The 19,995-nt window shown below is 39.4% G+C and overlaps 1 protein-coding gene across 2 annotated transcripts in view; it reads left to right on the top strand.

The window, feature by feature from the left end:
* Window positions 1-15,856, top strand: part of SECISBP2L (SECIS binding protein 2 like) — a 30,540-nt gene extending 14,684 nt beyond the window's left edge. Inside the window, exons 5-18 of one of the 2 annotated variants that reach the window (XM_088148577.1) lie at window positions 370-593; window positions 694-718; window positions 1,463-1,575; window positions 2,374-2,505; window positions 2,858-2,941; window positions 3,834-4,001; window positions 4,384-4,525; window positions 5,216-5,385; window positions 6,400-6,526; window positions 6,940-7,102; window positions 8,205-8,425; window positions 9,595-9,749; window positions 10,410-10,626; window positions 11,999-15,856. In XM_088148577.1, the coding sequence (XP_088004703.1) occupies window positions 370-593; window positions 694-718; window positions 1,463-1,575; window positions 2,374-2,505; window positions 2,858-2,941; window positions 3,834-4,001; window positions 4,384-4,525; window positions 5,216-5,385; window positions 6,400-6,526; window positions 6,940-7,102; window positions 8,205-8,425; window positions 9,595-9,749; window positions 10,410-10,626; window positions 11,999-12,663 (2,606 nt within the window). In that variant the 3' untranslated portion in view covers window positions 12,664-15,856. The remainder of the gene's footprint in view (window positions 1-369; window positions 594-693; window positions 719-1,462; window positions 1,576-2,373; window positions 2,506-2,857; window positions 2,942-3,833; window positions 4,002-4,383; window positions 4,526-5,215; window positions 5,386-6,399; window positions 6,527-6,939; window positions 7,103-8,204; window positions 8,426-9,594; window positions 9,750-10,409; window positions 10,627-11,998) is intronic. The other variant, XM_088148576.1, reaches the window with a different exon arrangement.
* Window positions 15,857-19,995: the final 4,139 nt, after the last annotated feature.

The raw sequence follows: 19,995 nt of genomic DNA, 5'->3' as shown, positions 1-19,995 counted from the left end.
ATTACTTTCTTTACATCAATTATTTCCCCCTTAAAAGCCGTACTCTGAGAGTCTGAGTTTGCCTTGTTGTGTGTCCTAAGATATCTAGAGGAGCCATTCTTAGTTGGATGTAGTCCACCATCTGTTCTGAATGTATACTGTTAATTTAATAAAATAAATTTCTAGTAAATCTATAATAAATGTAATGAAATAAATAAATTTAGCCATTGCTACAAGTTTGGTTTCCCAGTCTGATATTGTAGTCAGCGTCTCTTTTCCAACGTTTCGCCAAATTCGTCCTCGGGGCCATCAACCCATCCTTTCTCAAGAAGGAAGCGACCCGTTCAAGCCTTGCCAGCTCTTGAGGCTCTTCTCTTCTCTACCCCGCAGACTTCCCTTCAGAGATTGCCAGCAGATCCCTGTCAGAGAGCGTGAGCGCCCCGCACTGGAAGCCGAGGGGCAGGCGGCGGCGAGCCTCACACCCTGCCGAGTCCTCGAGCGAGCAGGGGGCCAGCGAAGCCGATATCGACAGCGACAGCGGCTATTGCAGCCCTAAACACAGCAACCAGGCTGCGGCGGCCATATCCAGGAGTGTTGAATCTGCCGGAACAAACGTAGGTAGACGTCCGAAACGCCCAAGAGCAGAAAGAGAGGCATGATGCAAAATAAGTACGTTGAAAATAACCTCTACAACTTTATTTTTTTAATTTTTAGATCAAAGAATCGTCCATACATCCAGGTAAAGTTTCTGTTTCAAAAATAAAGCGATTCTTTCCTGGCTTTGCAAATCTGCTGTTTTGTGGTGTGTGTGTGTGTGTGTGTGCGCGCACATGATTGATGCATTTTGTCACTGTTCATGCTTTTAACTGATTAAGTTCTTCATCCTTTCCACATTGCAATCATGTATAAACACTGTGGGATTGTTTCTGAACGTGTCCAGCTTTCGCCCTTAAAATATTTTGTGAGTAGTGTCAGGATTGCATTTGAAAAAGGTCCTAACATTTTAGTAATTACTGGTAATCTGCTTCTTCTTTCCCCCATTTCTTTTTCTTTTGACACATTCTCCAAGATTGCACTGATTAGTCCATAAGGATTGCAAATAAGTTGAGATCCTCATTGTACCCTGGTGTTGCAAATGAAAATACAGAAATAAAATACATCGTACATGAAAAACAAAAACAAACGGAGGACGGGAGCTATATATTTTAAGATTGCTCAATGTCTTTAAAGAAGGAAAAGTTGCAGACAGACTGCTCCCTATCAATCCATATTATTTCTGCAATAAGGTGTAGCCATGTAGAGGGGCAAAGAAAGCTAATTATATGAGTACATATGCTGGTTGGATCCAACATCTAGCTTGCTTTCTTATAGGCATGGAGGGTTGTGGTTTTTTTGTACTTTAAAAAAGTACTGTGTGTCTTCTCTACATATTTTTCTCTTGCACATGGTACCTTTCCTTAAACTTCTGTGATGCTTCTTTCAGTGGGCGCCAGTTGGGCAAGCGTCAGTTCCCAAGCAACTCAGAAGAAGCCTTGGGTAGAGAGAACCTCTTTCTCAAGAGGTGGAAGGCAACCTGAACATCAGCATGATTCACAGGTATGGTTTTCACTGATCTACTTAAAGCCTTGTTGCCTTCTCTTCAGGCAGAAAAACACCAACAGCAAATTACAGATGAATAAGCAGCGAGATTTTCTGTAGCTTCAATCTTACAGTCTAAAACAGTGTTTCTCAACCTTGGCAACTTGAAGATGCGTCCACACATCTTCAAGCTGCCAAGGTTGAGAAACACTGGTTTAAAAGCACTATGCTCAGCACATTCTGACTGTTTCCAAGCTTTTTGGAACTTTCAGCTCAGATCACAACAAGCTGTCTAGAGATGAAAAATAGATTGTTGCAGAATCCATGAATCAGTAAGTTTATATAACTTCAGTTAATGCATTTCTTACGTTAGAAAGAAAGTTGCTTCTCCTTTATAGAGGCTATTAGAGAAATGAAATTCTCCACCAATTAGTACTTTCTTTCCTGTATGCATCCGTGCTGCAAAGTCATTACAAAATTATTGGCAATCTATATACATTGTTAAAAGTGTCAATTTTATTGTATAAACCAATTTTAGGCATGTAGAATACAAATAAGCTGATGAAATATTGACAACATGAATCAGTATTTTAATTTTTTGTAATGCCAGTTCATTTACTCTGCTCCACTCTGTGAAGACTGTTCAACTCTCTATTCTCACTACTAGTCATGTTTCTACAACCCCAGAGATGAAGTTAGATTTTCACGTGGCAGGTAGGGTAGCTAGCGCACTTTGACTGTGATTTACATGGGTGCTCTTGTACTGCAACGTAAAAGGGACAGTCCTAATATGTTTGTTTTTATTTACCTGTATAGCCTGGTTTTAGATGTAGAGGTCACAGCACATCTTCAGAAAGGAAACAGAGTTTGCAGAAGAAAATTGAGAAACCAGTAATCACAAGCCAGTCAAACAGAGTAGAGCAGAGCCCTGAACTGCTATATTTTGGGGTAACTCTTGTTTATCATACCTTTCATTCATCATACCTTTCATTCACTAAGACAAGTGGAGATTTTGAGTTGGTTGATAGCCACATCTCACTGTACCCCTGCTTGCTGATTTTAAAACCTATAAACTTATTTTTCAAATTACCAATGGTATTTTTCAGTTTGTTTTCAATGTGGCATGTGGTAACAATATCTTTCCTGCAAATTCCAATATGGTTTCATGTTTACCCCATTTTGTACTATTCATATGCATTTGCCAGTTTCCACCAATCTCTAGCTGGATAATGCTTGGCTGCAAAATAGGGGTAGTGTCCTGTGAATTTCAGTTAATGGATTTTCCAAAACCTTTGTTCAGGATGAAGAAGAATTCCCCGAACTAAATTGTGATAGCGGACATTCTAAAGCTGGTAACATGCAGCTGAAGCACGCACCCAAAATGGTAAGTGACGCTATTACATTTTGGGGGCAAAATTGTGATTGGGTTATTCTTTTTCTTTTTGGTATATTCTGACTCATTTTTAATGAGCAATAAAAGTGAGCAGAATTGTTTCATGGGAACACAAAAAAGCATACCCTGGCATTGTGAAGAGTGTAACATTTGATTTCTTAGGATCTGAACTTTCAATTTAAAGCAAATTACTAGTTCTGGTTCATACCTGGCTGGGAGACTACAGGCAATATCAAGATTGAAAGTCCTATAAGCAACTTCCCCAAAATCCCACGGATATGCTGATGTAGTAACGAGGCATTGAGTTCAGTTAGAGCAGTGTTGTCCAAACTTGGCCACTTTAAGATGAGCGGACTTCAACTCCCAGAATTCCCCAGCCAGCATGACTGGCTGGGGAATTCTGGGAGTTGAAGTCCGCTCATCTTAAAGTGGCCAAGTTTGGACAACACTGAGTTAGAGAGACTTTACCTTAACTATGGGTGTATTTTGGGATGTGCTCAGAAACAAGTTCCGTGCAGCATATACCAGAATCAAAACGATGTAATCTTTCTCAGTCATATCATGGTTGCTAATTTTGAGGGCCTCTAAACTGAGAATTGTTTTGTTTATCCAGTTAAATAAGATTTTAAGTATGATTAAAGACTGTTAGCGGACAATTGCATATTACAATTCAAATTCTAGCTTTACTACAGCATTGTTAGGTGTCTTAAGGAGTTCTGTATACAAAGCTGACCACCTGGTTAGGAAGAACATTAGGTTGATCTAGATAAAGAAGCAAGATCAGCTCTGGGAAGACAAGTATATGATGAGCTGAGGTTTGTGCTGTATCTCTTTTTAATACTGTACCCTCCTTTATGTTTATCACTATATCTTGTTTATTTAGTTGGATGATTTACCTGAAAATTCTCCAATCAATATAGTACAGACTCCGATTCCAATCACTACCTCTGTTCCCAAACGAGCAAAAAGTCAGAAGAAAAAAGCTCTTGCAGCAGCACTGGCTACAGCTCAAGAGTACTCAGAAATTAGTATGGAGCAGAGGAAACTTCAGGTCTGTTCTAATGCGGTAATTGAAATGCATTATGGGTTTCAGTCTAGGTGGACAGATTGTAGTGTGTGATGCTCGAAATCCCCAAACCATGCTACTCTTGTCCCTACTAATCCGACAAGAAGGTCTCCTGGAGTAAATGAAGTGCCACATTTTCCTTTGAAAGTTTGTAATCTTGTTTTTTGTTTATCTGAATTCTCCATAATCATAAATTCCTTTATTGCTAAATGGGTCTGTTCCTATAGCAAAATGCACCTCTATCCTCACACCACCTTATGATCAGAAGAACAGAATAGCCTCTGATACTATAGAAGCCAGATGATCTGGTTGAAATGATCACTTTGGCCACTGAAAATGATGTATCCCATTGTTACCCCGAGTCTAGGAAGCTGTTTCAAAAGCAGCTGGAAAGAAGAGTAAAACTCCTGTGCAGTTAGACTTGGGGGACATGCTGGCAGCTCTTGAAAAACAGCAGCAGGCAATGAAAGCTCGTCAGATCACAAACACCAGACCCCTCTCCTACACAGGTTGGTATGTTTTACTTGACCAATCTTTATAGCCGCACAGTGCTCAAGCATCTCTTCCATCAGAGAGAACTGGTATAATAACACGGAGCACAATTGCTACATTTGCATTGTCTTCTTTGGTCAGGAATACTTCATTTAGAAGTACAGTTTGACACGATCTGTAGCCCAGACACCTTTGTCATACATAAACAGCTACTCTCCACGCAAAATGTTTCTTAGAACCTTGGAAAGCAGTTGCAGTCAAAGTTCATGCATTCCACTAAGTCATAATTCTGTGTATTGTGTGAAGCCAGACATTGTGATTTGTAGGCCATTGTTTTAGGGTGTGGTCCAAGCTAATGGTGGCCTGGGAAAAGTTGTGAGGTTTCTTGGAAGCCATTTAAAGGAATTTGTGGGTAGCTTGGTTCTTTTGACCAATACAGATAACATTGCTTCATAAAACTGGTGTACAGCATGTTTCTATTCTTCTCCACGAATCAGATTACTTTCTTACAACAACAGATAATCTCTGAGCAGCATTGTTCCATTGCGTAACTTCCTTGTCACTGTAATCTGTTTTTATTTCCAGTGAAGGAAAAGACTTTGTAATGAGAACAGAGCAGTGGGGGGAGGGGGGTAAACTACCGTGGGAACACTCATTTTCTTTCAGCAACATCAATTAAACCATTGCACACTTTTGTTTATATTCAGTTGGCAGCGCAGTTCCTTTTCACACCAAAGAATCCACCAGCCGGAAATCCTTCTCCAAAGGACAACCATCGGTGGGTTGCCTTAATCCTTTGGATTCCACTGCCCCAAAAGTCAAACGAGGAAAAGAGAGAGAACTGTCAAAGCTGAAGCGCCCTACAGCCCTGAAAAAGGTAAATAGATTTCCTAAAGTGGGACTTCTTTTTTAACAATATGGTCTTTGAATAATGGAAAATAGCAGTCCGAGCTTCTAACAGCCCAAAGTCCTTGTAGCAGAAAACAAACTTAGGGGTTGAAAGTACCGGGAGTTGCATTACCTGCCAATATGCCAGAAAATATTTAACTGGTCATCTTTTGTCTCCTTGAGATTAACTGTCTTCAGTGGGGCCATTGAATAGGACACATTGCGATCCAGAGTTTCGTCTTTCTTTGTATACTATATCCTAATAAATATTTTTTTCCATAATTTTTTCTGAGAGATTTGTCGTATTTCCAAATACTTAAAGATTGCTCAGTCAAATCACTAGGAATGCATGTTTTGCCTTGCTCTCTAAGTATGAAATTTGCCAGAATTTCAGTGGAATTAGCTTGAATTTAATCGCTTGATTATCATAAAATTGGTTTCTTTACAAGTATGTATCATAAACAATGATGACCATAGAATTGCTGTGGGTAGTAGAAAATATTAATGTCAGTTTGGACTTCTCATATGCAGTGGTATGTTTAAAAGGCATGAGGAACAATGTGATTATCTTCCAAAATGCTTTAAAATTATAAATAATAAAGCTAGCAAATTTTATATTATTATTGTGTACATATAAATGATGATTAGTAGATTAGCAACTCCAAAATAAAATCCAGTTCACGCTTGCATGATTCAGGAATCTAGTCTTGAAACAAACGTAGTACATATTCCATTGAAGACCGCAGGATTGAAATGTGTCTGTCAGTTGCTGCTCTTTAACATATATTTAACAGTGGTGAATGATTAATCTATTTTTCAATAAGAATGACATTTTGAAAACAAGTATACACTTTTTAATATTCCAAAATCTAATCTTGTATTTTAATTTTATCTACATGGCATAGCAAGTTTTGGAAGTGTACTTTTTTTTCTACCTTATCTACAAAGAATGAATGATAGGAGGGCAAAAATATTCACAATATCTTAATTGGGTTTATTTCAGATTATTTTGAAAGAGAGAGAAGAAAAGAAAGGACGTTTATCAGTAGATCACAGCCTTTTGGGTGGTGATGAGGAACAAGAGGTGACTCTGACTTCTAACCAGGCAGAAGAACTAACATCTCAAGAAGGTTAGAAGATCAACCTGAGACATGTCTCTGTATAAATATGTTTAATAGCCATTCTATGAACGTATGCATGTTGTGGGTTATTAATTCAATAAATAGGCTGGAGCCAGAAGGTTGCACGTGGTAAAAATAGTCTAAATAGTTTATTGCAATCTATGATGTAACATTCTGCCGTACAAGACTTTAAATTGCTGAACGAGGAGGTGTGTGATTGTTCTGATTCACTAAAGCTGGATCTGCTACCCTATTTTCTTAATTAATCTCCTGGGTGGGGTTTTTTAAAAAGGTCTTTGGGTTCTCTGATACTGATCTGTGAAGACAGACATGTAGACTTTGTTTTTCTGAGGGTTATGATGGGACACTGAGTCCTTTCTTTTGAGTGCCACAGCTGTTTTGTTTTGCCTTCTCTCTTATAGAAACTGGCCTGAGTGTGCCGAGTGACACCTCCCTCTCTCCAGCAAGCCAGAATTCTCCCTACTGCATGACTCCGGTATCCCAAGGTTCTCCTGCAAGTTCAGGGATAGGAAGCCCAATGGCATCTTCAACTATAACAAAAATTCACAGCAAACGATTCAGAGAGTAAGTTTTTTTAAAAAAACAAAACTGCATTCTATAGGGCTTTTTCAAAGTAAACAGGTTGGTCCAAGTAGAACGAACTTAAGTTCTTACAGGAAGGCACGTCAGTTCCACTAAACAGATTCTAGCTGTCTGGAGCATAATCTACTCCAGCTAAGAGTGAATTGCCTCTGGGAGAAATCTTTGGATATCTTCAGCCAGGCATATGTGGTGTTTTGCAATAGGACAAGGAGAAAGTTATCCAAGTGCAGGTGATTGGTTTCCAACAAATAAAAAAGGTTGGCATTGACTCATCAAGTTAAGCTGATTAAAAAGTATTTGTGGGTGAAAGAGACAGGTGGGTTCCCATGTCTTCACCTTTATTATGGCCTTAGAGACAGAAAACATATATATCAAATATACATACCGGATACATATAGAAAAACATGTTCCTAAAATCTGTAGCTTAAAAAAAAAGACAGATGGATTCAACAACCAATGTAGGATTCAGGACTACCCCACATTAAACCTGTTTCCTCAGGGGAGATGTTAAGAAGTGGTGACACTGCAGTTGCTTTGCTTAATCCCTGCCTTCCTATCAACTCTCCTGTCCTTCTGCATTATGTTTCATTTCTCAATTCATAGTCTTTCAGGATTATTTCTGTTGCTTTTGTATCTGAAACTGCTTCATGCAGCTTCCCTGCAGTGTGTTTGTTTGCAAATATGGTAGCACCCAGCTTTTGAAAAACATTGGGAACAAAATAATTTTCAAATAGGCGAAAGATTTATACGACCTGAAGAGAAACCAGAGCAACACGGAGCTTAGGGAGGCTAAGAAAGAGTTTAATCAAAGGAAGAATATATAACTTTATGTTCCTTTTATATGTTCGGAATGTAGCGAGTACTTAGTACATAAAAATACAGCTTGCAATGTAGATAGCAAAGCTTACTTTTAAACATACAAACATCTGTACTTCTCTAGTCATGGCTCTTATTTTATGGCAGATGAAATTAAAAGTAGTTTTAGGAAAGAGAACTTCAAAAAGGATGAACATTTTTTTCCGTATAATAGATGCAAATTAGCATTGCTAAAATTTGTCTTTTTGCTCATCTCCTGAACGTACAGGTACTGTAATCAAGTTCTCAGTAAAGAAATAGATGAATGCGTGACTCTCCTGCTGCAAGAGCTTGTCAGCTTCCAAGAACGAATTTATCTGAAGGATCCTATAAAAGCTAAAGCAAAGAGGAGACTTGTGATGGGGCTGCGAGAGGTTACAAAGCATATGAAGTTAAGCAAGATCAAATGTGTTATTATTTCTCCCAACTGTGAGAAGATCCAGTCAAAAGGTATAAATAACTCTCATGAGATATCTTCTCTTACATAGCTAAACCAGTTTCCTTTTTTACACAAAGTTATTTTGATTACTCTTCTCCCATTGCTGTCTTTTATATATTAAACACTGAGTGGCCTCCAAGGTACCATGTGCCTAGAACGCTGAGCAGACCCTAGGCTTTTCTCCCCTTCCTGTTGCAACTCTCAAGCCCTCAAGAAACTCCTCCAGGAGATTAGAAAGACCATTAGGGACAGTTTACAGTGTGACTCAGGATCTGCAGTTACAGAGGAGCAAATGGGCAGGCATTAAAACATCCATGCATTGTTTTGGTCACAGAAGACAATTGTGCTTGATACAATCTACTATTTTTAAGTAATTTTCTACCTCACGTTTTTGAACTATTTAAGACTAATTTTCTTTTTAAGGACCTTTCTTGCTGATAACGTAAGTTGGTTAATAAGAATAACTGATTATTTCACTTTTGAACATGCAGCAACTTAAAACAGGGAAACTGTATTTTCCTTTTCTGGCTGGCTGTAGATGTTGAGTTACAGATGGTGAATTTCATTTCCTAGAGATGACATTTAGGTACTTCCACATATTATGCATCAGCGAACTCCATTTGCAGCAGGGTAGATGTTCAGGGGCTACAGCAGGTGGCAGCACCTAGCTGATCATGGTGGATCCCAAAAAGGCTTAAGTGAAGTCAGAATCGGTTAGTGCTTGGATGGAGAGATCAAGATTCTCAGGGCTGTAGCCTATATTGGGAAGTTAAAAAAAAAAAAACATTCTGGAAGAAGACAATGGCAACAACTTCCATACGGCTGCCCCAAAAAGTCCTCATGCAAGTCCATAAGGAGTTGAACTCAATTCCAACTTTACATGTTTGAGGCACCTTCACATTAATGAATTAAGAACTGAAGTGTTTGCTGATACCTCTTTTTTGGGGGGGCAGCTTCGCGTTCATTCTGTTTTGTGTGCTTTACATGTATTCAGTTTTCATCTGACTTCTGTTTGATTAACATCGTACAATTTTATTGTAAACTGCCCAGGGAACTTCAACTTCAAGGAACTTCAGTTGGGTGGTTTAAACTTTTTAATAAATAAATGAAATTAATAGACTTAAGTCTGACTAATTGTGAGAAGGTTCTTCATCTCCTTTTTTCCTTGACGTGTTCCAAGGTGGACTAGATGAAGCTCTGTATAACGTGATTGCCATGGCTCGAGAACAAGAAATCCCTTTTGTCTTTGCCCTTGGACGCAAAGCTCTTGGTCGCTGTGTCAACAAGTTAGTCCCTGTCAGTGTGGTGGGGATCTTCAATTACTCAGGTGCTGAGGTAAGAGCTTCTAATTCAGCTCTGCAAGCATGAAGTTCATTGTACAGCCAATAAAGCCTGAAACTAAATTCATTCTGTTTCTGTGTTGTAAAATAACCTGAGTTGTATAATCTATATCTGCAAGTGGTGTGTCTTGTGTTTCTTCCCAAATCTCTGAAGTAGATTGGTGCTCATACTCCTTTTCGTACACAAAACGATGATATATTCTAAGTTAAAAAAACAATAAAAGCCAACCTTTCCAATTCTGATGTACATGGGTGCATGTATGTATAAGAAATACACAGAAATCCTCACATGTCTGGGAAGATGACATAGTCCATGCATCTGCTGCCATTATAGTTCTAGCCAGCATGGCATTTCTTCACCCAGCATGATTGGACTGGCAGTGATAATCAGTGGACACCAATAGTTCAGGCTAGCATCATTGTCCTGTTTTTTTCTGATCCACTGTCTAGTTCAGTGTTTGGATTGCAAGGTAGAAGCTTGGTCTACTGTGATATAATGCAGTGCTGTACATATTTTAAGATATAACCATCTGTGTACTGTTTGAATAAGACCCAAGAGAAAAAAAAACACGAAACCTTCCAGTAAAACATTGCAAGCTATCTAGTAACATCTCATGGTAGTTTTCCCTCTCTGAGTGGACTCTCTATCTTTTAGAACCTCTTCAATAAACTGGTTTCGCTGACTGAAGAGGCCAGGAAAGCCTACCGAGATATGGTTGCAGCCATGGAGCAAGAACAGGAGGAGGCCCTAAAGAACATTAAGAAGGTGCCCCACCACATGGGACATTCCCGGAACCCTTCAGCAGCAAGCGCCATTTCATTCTGCAGTGTTATTTCCGAGCCAATTTCAGAGGTGAATGAGAAGGAGTACGGTAAGCATGTATTTCAAAGTAATGCTTTTTCTTAAATTTTTAAATGTTTCTTTCTCTAGCCTGCCTTAATTCATAATTGGATGAACTTTTATAATTATAAAGATATAATAACGGCCTCTTTGACCAAATTTATTTCATAACCTTATTGGAATTTTGCAGTTTCCTACAGTCTAGTATTCTGGATTGTCTGTTTAATCACACATCTCACACTAGATATCATGGAGTCACCTGTAGCATGACAACCATGGCATGAACTTCTGCTCTGGTACAATATTGGAATCAGGTGTGTGTACCAGAAAGGGAAGTAATTTAAAAAGTCAACATGGTGGCCGCAACTGTATGATTGAAGCCTTATCCCATTTTTACATTTGTCTCTTATGACACTTGCAATAAAGAGGCAGGGCTTCATCACACAGGTGTGGCCACCATCTTAACTTTTTGACATTCTCCCTTGGTGACATCCCTGCTTGGAATACTGAAATTTAAGCCTTTGTTTTAGATAAACAAAATTGCCTCCATATTCAACCAGTTGCAAAAATTTGAAAATATAACTTAGTAAGATTTTTTTACTTTAAAATATAAGGTCTGTAGAGTATTGCAGTCTCATAAAACAGGTCTCTGTTCCATGTTTGTACTGCTGTCCCTCAGTTGGCTCCCAGGGCAATTTGTAGTCTGATTAAAAAAACACAATAAAACTAAAGCAATAAAATAGGGGGCTAAAAGCATTAAGATCAGAGTGATTAAAAATGATAATCTTAATGATCATGATTCAGATCAGAATGATTTAATGATTAAATAATGATTAAATAAATTATTATTTAAAAACAAATAAGGAGCAATGATGTAGTACACCATAACTTTATTTCAAATTCTCTTCAGGGACTCTGTGGTTGCTACTGATTTGGAATGAAATAGTTAAACTCTCATAGGCTAATTTTTTTTATCTACTTATTTTCATGTACAGTTTTATTCATGGAAACAACAGTTTACATTCTTAGAATTGCTTCTTCAGATCTCCTTTCTTCTTGGGTTTGCTATAGAGAGAAGAATTTTTTTTGTTTTACATTTTAATTATTAGCATTTAAAGGGCTCAACGGGACAATGGTATAAATTATATTATTCTATAGCATCAAGCAGTTGCTCACAATGCACAGAATCAGATTTGTGTTTAGTCTTGTTAACCACAGTGTACTGGAAGCCATTCTTGCTTTTTGTGACCTGTAACAGAATTTTAGTAATTGTATTGTTCAAAGCTTTTCCTAGAATGGAGATAAGGTTACCTGTATGTACTTATCAACTTGTTTAAAATAGAAGTATGCTTTTCATTTTGCTTTGTAGCCTTTCCCAAAATGTTCTGCCTTTTTCCCCCCAGAAACAAATTGGAGGAATATGGTGGAAACCTCAGATGGCTTGGAAGCATCTGAAAATGAAAGAGAAGTGGTGTGCAAGGTTGCTGCTTCAGAAAAACCTGGCAGCCATAATGCTACTGCTGGTAAGCAGTTATCTCTAGCTGCCGTTGGCCTCATGACAGTTGCATCTCATGGGAAACCACTAAGTGGGAAAGAGGAAGTGAAGCCAGATGACAATCTGGAATGGGCCTCTCAGCAAAGTACAGACACAGGATCTTTAGATGGCAGTTGCCGGGATATTTTGAACTCCTCCATGACCAGTACAACGAGTACTCTTGTGCCAGGAATGCTTGAAGAAGATGAGGAAGAGGAGGAGGAGGAGGAGGAGGAGGACTACGCCCATGAACCCATATCAGAAGAAGTTCAGCTCAACAGCAGAATTGAATCATGGGTCTCAGAGACTCAGCGGACTATGGAAACACTTCAACTTGGAAAGAGCCTCAGTGGTGCGGAAGATGAGAACGTTGAACAAAGCGAGGAGGAAGAACTGGAAACTCCTGAGCCAGCCGAATTGGTTCTTGACAGTGAAGAATGGACAATGGACAAGGCTACAAATAAAGCTCAGCAGAAGTCTAATACCTGCACTTCCCTTGATACAAAACATACAGACTCAAATTATATACCATAAACTTTAAGCCCAAACTCAGGAAACTTTACTATTTTAAAAAAACTAATTGTTGTAAGGATTGCAGCCATTGCTTTGTGTGCTTCATCTCAGCATTTTGCACTGTGTAACATTTAATATGCATATTTAATTCACAACATATTTTTTGTAGCGGTCTTTATTACTTCTTCATTGAGACCTAGAGTGTGCATGTATGATTAATATTTATATCTTTCTTAGAACAGGCTATGTGTGTTAAACTGTCATTGGGCATCTTTTTCGTATGAGAAAACTATTTGCACCTGACCATTTTTAATGCAAAACTCTTCTCAAACTGAAAAATTCTTACATATTTTTAAAGCATTGACAGTATTGACCAATATTTGCTTCGTCCTGATCTTTTTTGGGAGGTATTTGGCCACTGAGTCCCTAAAATTAGGCCAGAGTGATTTTTTTTTCAGGCTATTACAGGTGACTATAATCAGAATGAAAATGTGTTCTGAAAAAAGGGCTAGAAAGATGTATATTAGCTAGTCACTGAATCAGTGCATCTTCTTAGTAGTATCTTAGAATATTTGTTTAAGAAATAACACTCCTGAAGGACTGGTTGCAGTTGGCTAAAAGCATTTGGCTAGGTACTTTGGAGAAACATCTCTTAGCGGGTACTTTGATGAGGATGTATCTGTTTACTTTCCAACTGACTACTTTAACATTGTCACTGTGCCTGCAGGACTGCCAAAAAGGGCCCATTAACCACCACAAACTTTCATTGTTTGGCTTTCTTAATTTCTGCTACATTGCAGCGCGCCATTTTCTGACTGCTTCTTAATGCTTTCACTGATCTCAGGAATGTTACTATGAGTTTATACATGCTATGTAAATAGAAAGTTAGAATCAGATATCGACCATTTAGCAAAAAATGAAATATGAAGCTTGGGGGAATTTACTGGGGAAAGGGAAAGAAAGTTGGTGTTCAGATCACCTCACTGTTTGCTTGAGATTGGTCTTGCTGAGAATGTGAACTCTGTGGTCTTCTAGCAGTTTGCCCCATTGAAAGTAGACTTTCATAAATGTGAGAGGTAGAAGTGGCTAAGCAGTAGGGAAATATCCTTCGGCTTGTGGAGTTTCAGAATGGGGGAGAGAAGAACTGTTATTTTTAATGATTTGCTTAAATTTTGCATGCCTATTCTGAGTTTTCTAGCACTCATTTCACCAAACCAAGTCGCATAAAGCCGGGGGGGGGGGAACGGTGATGGTAGAAGTAGTGCAAGAAGACAAACTTTATGAAAATATGGCTGTCCCCAGCAGCGTAAAATATTTCATAGGTCGGTTGCTCTCTTAATAGTTTGGGACCAATAACTATCATATCTGAAGCTAGGTTTTTTTATTTCTAATAAGAAAAATCTGATGAAATGTTTCACAATTGTCTGTTGTCACCTAGTGTTAAGGAATGTAGCGGAAAAAAAAGTTTGTATAATTAGCTGTTGTACATGGAACCAGTATGTGATGAGTAGGAAAAGGATTGGAGGCTACCTGCATCCTTGCAGACTGTCCACAAATTGATATTTCTTCCCTCTCTCCTCTTGAAGTGCTAATCAATCAAAATGACTTCGTTCTTCAGTAGATGTTGTCTTAAATGTGTGTCTCTTTTTTTAAAACCTGGTTTGTCCCTTGCCAGTTTGCATAAAACCAGTAGATAAGTATACACCCCACCCCCCTTTTCCCATTATATGTTTCAAATTTAGTCAAAACATTCTGGTGTATCTCAGTTTGACCTCCCACGTGAATGTGCTGATCTCCAAACTGCAGCAGGTCTCCTTAGGACAAACAGCATATCATGGGCTGAAGCCATTCTTCATAAAATGCTCATTTTGGGGAGGGGGCCCCTAAGAACTGGTTGAGAATAGAATATGTCTATGAAGTATGTTAGATTGTATTCCATTTTCAAAGTGTTTCCTTTTGTCTTTTGTCTTTTTGCAATGCAGTGAGGTATTACGTTTATGTTCATTCTTTTGATGGGTTCTCTTCCAATGCTGTAATAGTCCTTGATGTTTCTTCTGAACAGCTTAATTTTCATTTCTTTTCAAATAGGCCTGTTTCTGCTGTCTTATTGGTATAAATTTGGAACAAGCTCAACAATGTTTCCTCTTCCTTAAAGTCAATTTAATTAATTTCACTAGAGTTAATGGCAAAAGATGGGAATTTCAGGGATGGGTGGGGGTATATGTCTGATGGGTTAGAGGTGACCATATAGGGAATAGTCATAAGCACTTCCAGTATTTGTATAAAAAGAGCTTGCCACTGGGTAATAAGAGAACACCAAGGTGGGCTGATGCACTGAAATCTGTGGTGGGCCAAATAAGAATATGGGGTTTGTAGGTTACTAATACAATGCTTTGTTCTAGTACATATGTGTTTATACTATTAAAGTCCATTACCTGTATTCCTCCCTTGTTATGCCCTATTCCCCAGCTTACATTTTAAATGGCATGTTTTTACAAACTTGAAATTTGATCAGTGATTGGTGTTGTGTTTGACCTGCTGTTTGGGTTTTTAAAAAAATGGAAAAGATCCTTTTGAATGATGCACTTGTATGTACTCTGAACACATCACTAGGAGATACCTTGGAATCTTCTTTAGGTGGATCTATGCAGTGTAGCTAAATCCAGTTGTCAGCTGGAAGCTCTTAAATTTTAATGGCATGGGAGCAAAAACGTCTTGTTTGAAAAGCTGCTGTCTACTGAAATTGTCGTAATCTGTGTGCGTGTGTGAAGTTGTGCCAATTAATCAAGATGCTCTGTCAATTTACCAGATTTTAATCACTAACTCAGAACACTTTAAAAAAGCCATAAATGGAAACTGTACAGCTTCATGCCCAGTTCAGTCCTACACAAACAATCTTAAACAATTAACAATTTGAAAAATCAACAGAAGGGCACAGTCTAATTAATGTTTATATGTGGTTAATGTACTTTTAAAGACTATACTTAGGTAATGTCTGTTAATCTTTGATACCTGTACACTAAATATCAGTAACAGATCTAAAGTTTAAATTAGAAAAAATAATGAAATGACTTCATGAACAAGTTCTGTCTATGTTCTCCTTTTTATGAAGGATAATTCTGTCTACCATACCTTTTTGGAGTAATAACAGCTTTTGCACTATGTAAATACTAGTGGGGGTTCTTCCACAATGAATAAAAATGATTATAAGAAATTGTGGTATCGTATTTAACGGTGTATTATTATTTGGCATCACCATCAGAAGGGCAGTGTATTTTCTGAAGAGGAATTTAGTCTTCATATTCCGCGTGGAGGCTTACTGCTCTTCTGCATGAGACCTCTGAGCTCCAGAATCTGCTCCACTGCTGTGGTCTTCTCACTCTCTTGCTTATTGAGCAGCTGAGCTGAGTAATCTCCAGCTCAACTGCAATGGATCCAAAATTGCAAAAAGAAAGAAACGAAGAAAGCTTCTAAGGATAAAACCGCAGAGCTCGTGGGCAGCATGTCCTTTTTCCAGTGGTAAGAAATTTTAGCCAACTAGCCCTCTATGCCCAAAGGAGAAAGGTGGTCAAAGGGCAGCAATGGCTCTTTTTTTTTTTTTTTTTTTTTTCCCAATGCCCTGTGGATTTCACTTTAAAAACAAGCCAGGATTGATCTGGGCTGTTTTACCTTTGCGGATCCTTGCAACTTGTGTGGGTGTGGGAGGGAATTAGCACTTTGCGTGTGCGTGTTCAGTAAAGAGATTTTTCTTACTCCAGGATCATTTCTTTTGCTCTCCCCACCCCCACAACTTTCAGGGTCCTGTTTAGGATGCTTGCTTGCAGACATTTGGGGAGAGTGCATCTGGATGCAATCTCCAGGATGCAGTCCCTTAGTCATAGCTAGCAATAGACTTTTAAATGCTACAGAAGAATGATGGCTTGGCTGTTTCCCAGCTATCCCTTTACAGCAATTGATGAGATCGTTTTGGAAGCCTCCACGTAAGTGCACGTTATGTTCTGGAAGAGGTGCAGAGACTGTCCATTTATTTCAAGTTTGCATGGAACAGGGTTTGAAGGGAAATGTAATGCTCCAAGATCTTCACCTATAATAGCTTGGGGCACAGATGGATGCTTTTCTAAATTGTTCTGTTAGTTGGGGAGAGAGTAGCTGGATGGTGTTGATCAGTCTCTTCAACCAGCATGCCACAAGCCCAAAGCTGTATTGTGGGCGCAATTTTCTTTTCAGCTTGGCAGACTGTAGTACTAATCCATGGCTTAGTATCTGTGAACCCAGTTAATTGGGGCTTAATCAACAAAGAATAATACTTGGGATGTGGGTTGAGATACTTGCCCCTACAGGCAATCCTCAACTTGCGGCCATTTGTTTAACAGTTGTTCGATGTTACAACAGCACTGAAAAAGTGACTTACAACTGGTCCTTGCACTTAGGACTATTGCTGCGTCCCCATGGTCATGTGATCAAAATTTGGGCACTAGGCAACTGGCATGTATTTACAACAGTTGCAGCATCCCAGGGTCACATGATCACCATTTGCGACCTTCCCAGCAAGCTTCTGATGAAGTCAATGGGGGAAGCCTGTTCGCTTAACCGTGTGCTTTGCTTAACAACCATGGCAAAAAGGTCGTAAAATCGGGCGTGACTCAACAACCGCATCTCTTAGCGATGGAAGTTCTGGTCCCAATTATAGTAGTAAGTTGAGGACTACCTGTATTGGTTTCCCCTTCCTCTCTGGGAAAATATGATGAAGGCGTGGTGGAGCTGCTTATGTCTATTATCCTAAAATGGAGAAGTAGCAATTCAGAGGAAATCAGGAAGGGAGGGTTATGTAAAAGGATGCTTTTGGTGATAATGTAACAGCTGAACGAGGGACAGGAAGTCTCTGACGGCAATCAATATTGCTGTTTGCTTCATCAAAAAACTGCACCGTGGCCAGAACTAGCCATCCATGAGTCTGAAAAGCAAAAGCAATGAGCTTTTGGTGCATTCAGTTTTGCAGAACAGTAACTTTTTATGTGTGTGTGTTTTATCAGGAATTAGATGAGCAGGCGACCAGAATCTAACGTGATTCTGGTCTCCTGCATCAAGCACACCCATCAATGGTGACAGCAGATGCCTCCTTCCGCCCCTCACTCACAAGGCAGCAAATGTGACTGCGGTGTCTCTCTCTCACCCACACGCTGAGAATTAACATGAGGAAGTGCATGTGATGGGAAGACATCCACACTTCAAAGCTCTCCTGGGGAGAGGGAGGTCAGTGAAGCCTATTGTTGCACGGTGCAAGCGTGTTGTTTTACAGTATTGTATTTTCACAGCCTTTTTGAGAAGGGGAAGACTGGCCCCTTTTTTCCCAGGCAAACAATTTTCAGTCTTGCAGCGTTCTGGTACCCAGCACTTTCCAGGAAAGACATTTTCAAAAGCAAATAAACAAGATAGCCTACATCGATCCCAATTTAGCAAGGCTTCCTTCCTGCTTTGTGGATCCCACCTTTCTGAACCCCTGCTGTGTGTAGGTGATGTGCAACGAAGCTGATGTTGCTCCTGCAATGTGAGAAGGCCATCTGCTTAATCCTATTTAATATGTTATGTTGCAATACATTGTTTGCAAAGAAGGGCAAGGCTGGATTTGGTCTCCCAATTGTTTCCTTTCTAAGCCAGCCATCAAGTTGAAGGTATCTAGACACAGCTTGTTTTGCAGTTCCAAACAGCAGTTAAGCCTAAGAGAGCTTCCAGATGAGACTTTTTCTGTGCAATTGCCTTGCTTGGCCTATGGATTTTTACAAAGGCATGTAAGACCAGCAGATGACAAATTCCATCATCTGAGATACCCTTCCCACCCCTACTACAGGTATTTTCATTGGCTTGGTTGTTACTGCCCCTGAGATGAGCTTCCTCATCCAAGACCTGCACGAAGCTCCACTGGTGATTTCCTTAAGATCAACTTCCTGTGCAAAAAAAAAAAAAGTATTGTTCTTGGAATATGTGTTACATTGCATGCTAAACCTGGGTTGGGACATGGTTGGAAGCCTAAATAAGGGCAACCGTACTGCTGAGTAGAACAGTGGGGAGATGATATAATTGGCCCGTGCGCCTATTTTTTTAGTAGGTCCATCTTCTCTCACCATTTTCTCACTATGTTTCATCTGCTTTTTGCTGCAGCACATAGTGGATCAGAAAAAAAGAGAATCCACTGAAGATCCATCAGAAACTCCTTTTTATAGGTGAGTGTATTATATTTATAATTAAATGCCATGGTCTTGAGACCTCTTAGCTTGCCAACCTCTGCTCTGAATACTTCTGTGAGATGTAAAAAGACAGATATTCAATTTCTTGGGTGCAGTGTGCCTTTCAGAATAGTTATAATTAAGAATGGAGCAGGCAGTACATTCCATCCAATGCTGTAGGTCTACCTCTGGAGGGCACCTACTTCCCTTCTGCTGTCCATGCCTGTTCATTTTGGAACATCTGACTGTACAAGCCAGGCCCATGTTGAATTTTTCAAAATTGAAAATAGTTTTTTTAAATCATTATTATTATTTCCTCTTCTGCCAGGTTTTCTTTCCTCCCGTTGATATAGAAAGCTACTCCTTGTTTTAAAAAAAAAGGAAATGCTTTTTAAAAAAATCCTTCACATGTGCAGCACCCTGTGACTTACAAAAACAGTGTGTTATTATTAAGTATCTTCTCCCACACCACGAGCCCACTCACTGGTGCCTCTAGGTAGGTGAGTTTTCCTTTGATGTTCCTCCTTCCCCTTTCCTGCTTGCATCGCTGGAAAGAGGAGAAAAGAAGACTTTTTACCAGAAGAAATTGCTGCCTAGCAATGCATGCCTTAAAGGAAAACCCAAATGGTTTTTTCTGGGATCATGTGAACCTTCACAGGGTGGGGTTAACCATCATGTTAAATAGCATTCAGAATGAGTGCTCTTCCAAATGCTGGCACTTTTTATGCGGTTTAGTGAGCTCCCCAATGAGAAAGGTGAATGGACCTCTGGCGATCAGTTTTGCTCCTGTTGTTCTGAAAACGCTATGGAAGATTAACAAGTCAGAATCAGTTTCACATGAGCTGCTCATAAGTCCCAGAATTTACACCATCTTCCCCATGAGGCTGATTTGCCCTTTGCGACATAGCACGTTGTCAGAGCAGACAAGACAATAGCAGAAAGAGAGGTACATGTGTGGCAAATCAGCCCTGCTACACAAGGTTTTCTATGGTGGTAGTGTGGACCGACCCAAAGGGACAACTCTATATATGAATTGCTCCCTTGGACCTGTCCCCACTAAGACCACTGAGAAACTTGCTTAGCAGGACGGATTCGCACATGACAGATTTGTATGACTAGAGCCACTATT

Source organism: Python bivittatus, unplaced genomic scaffold (assembly GCF_059951505.1).
Source record: "Python bivittatus isolate LINGU-HERP-01145 unplaced genomic scaffold, Pbiv_v1 ctg000530_np1212, whole genome shotgun sequence".
NCBI lineage: Eukaryota > Metazoa > Chordata > Lepidosauria > Squamata > Pythonidae > Python > Python bivittatus.
Note: the sequence above shows the minus strand (reverse complement) of the source record. Positions and strands in the feature narration are given on the sequence as shown.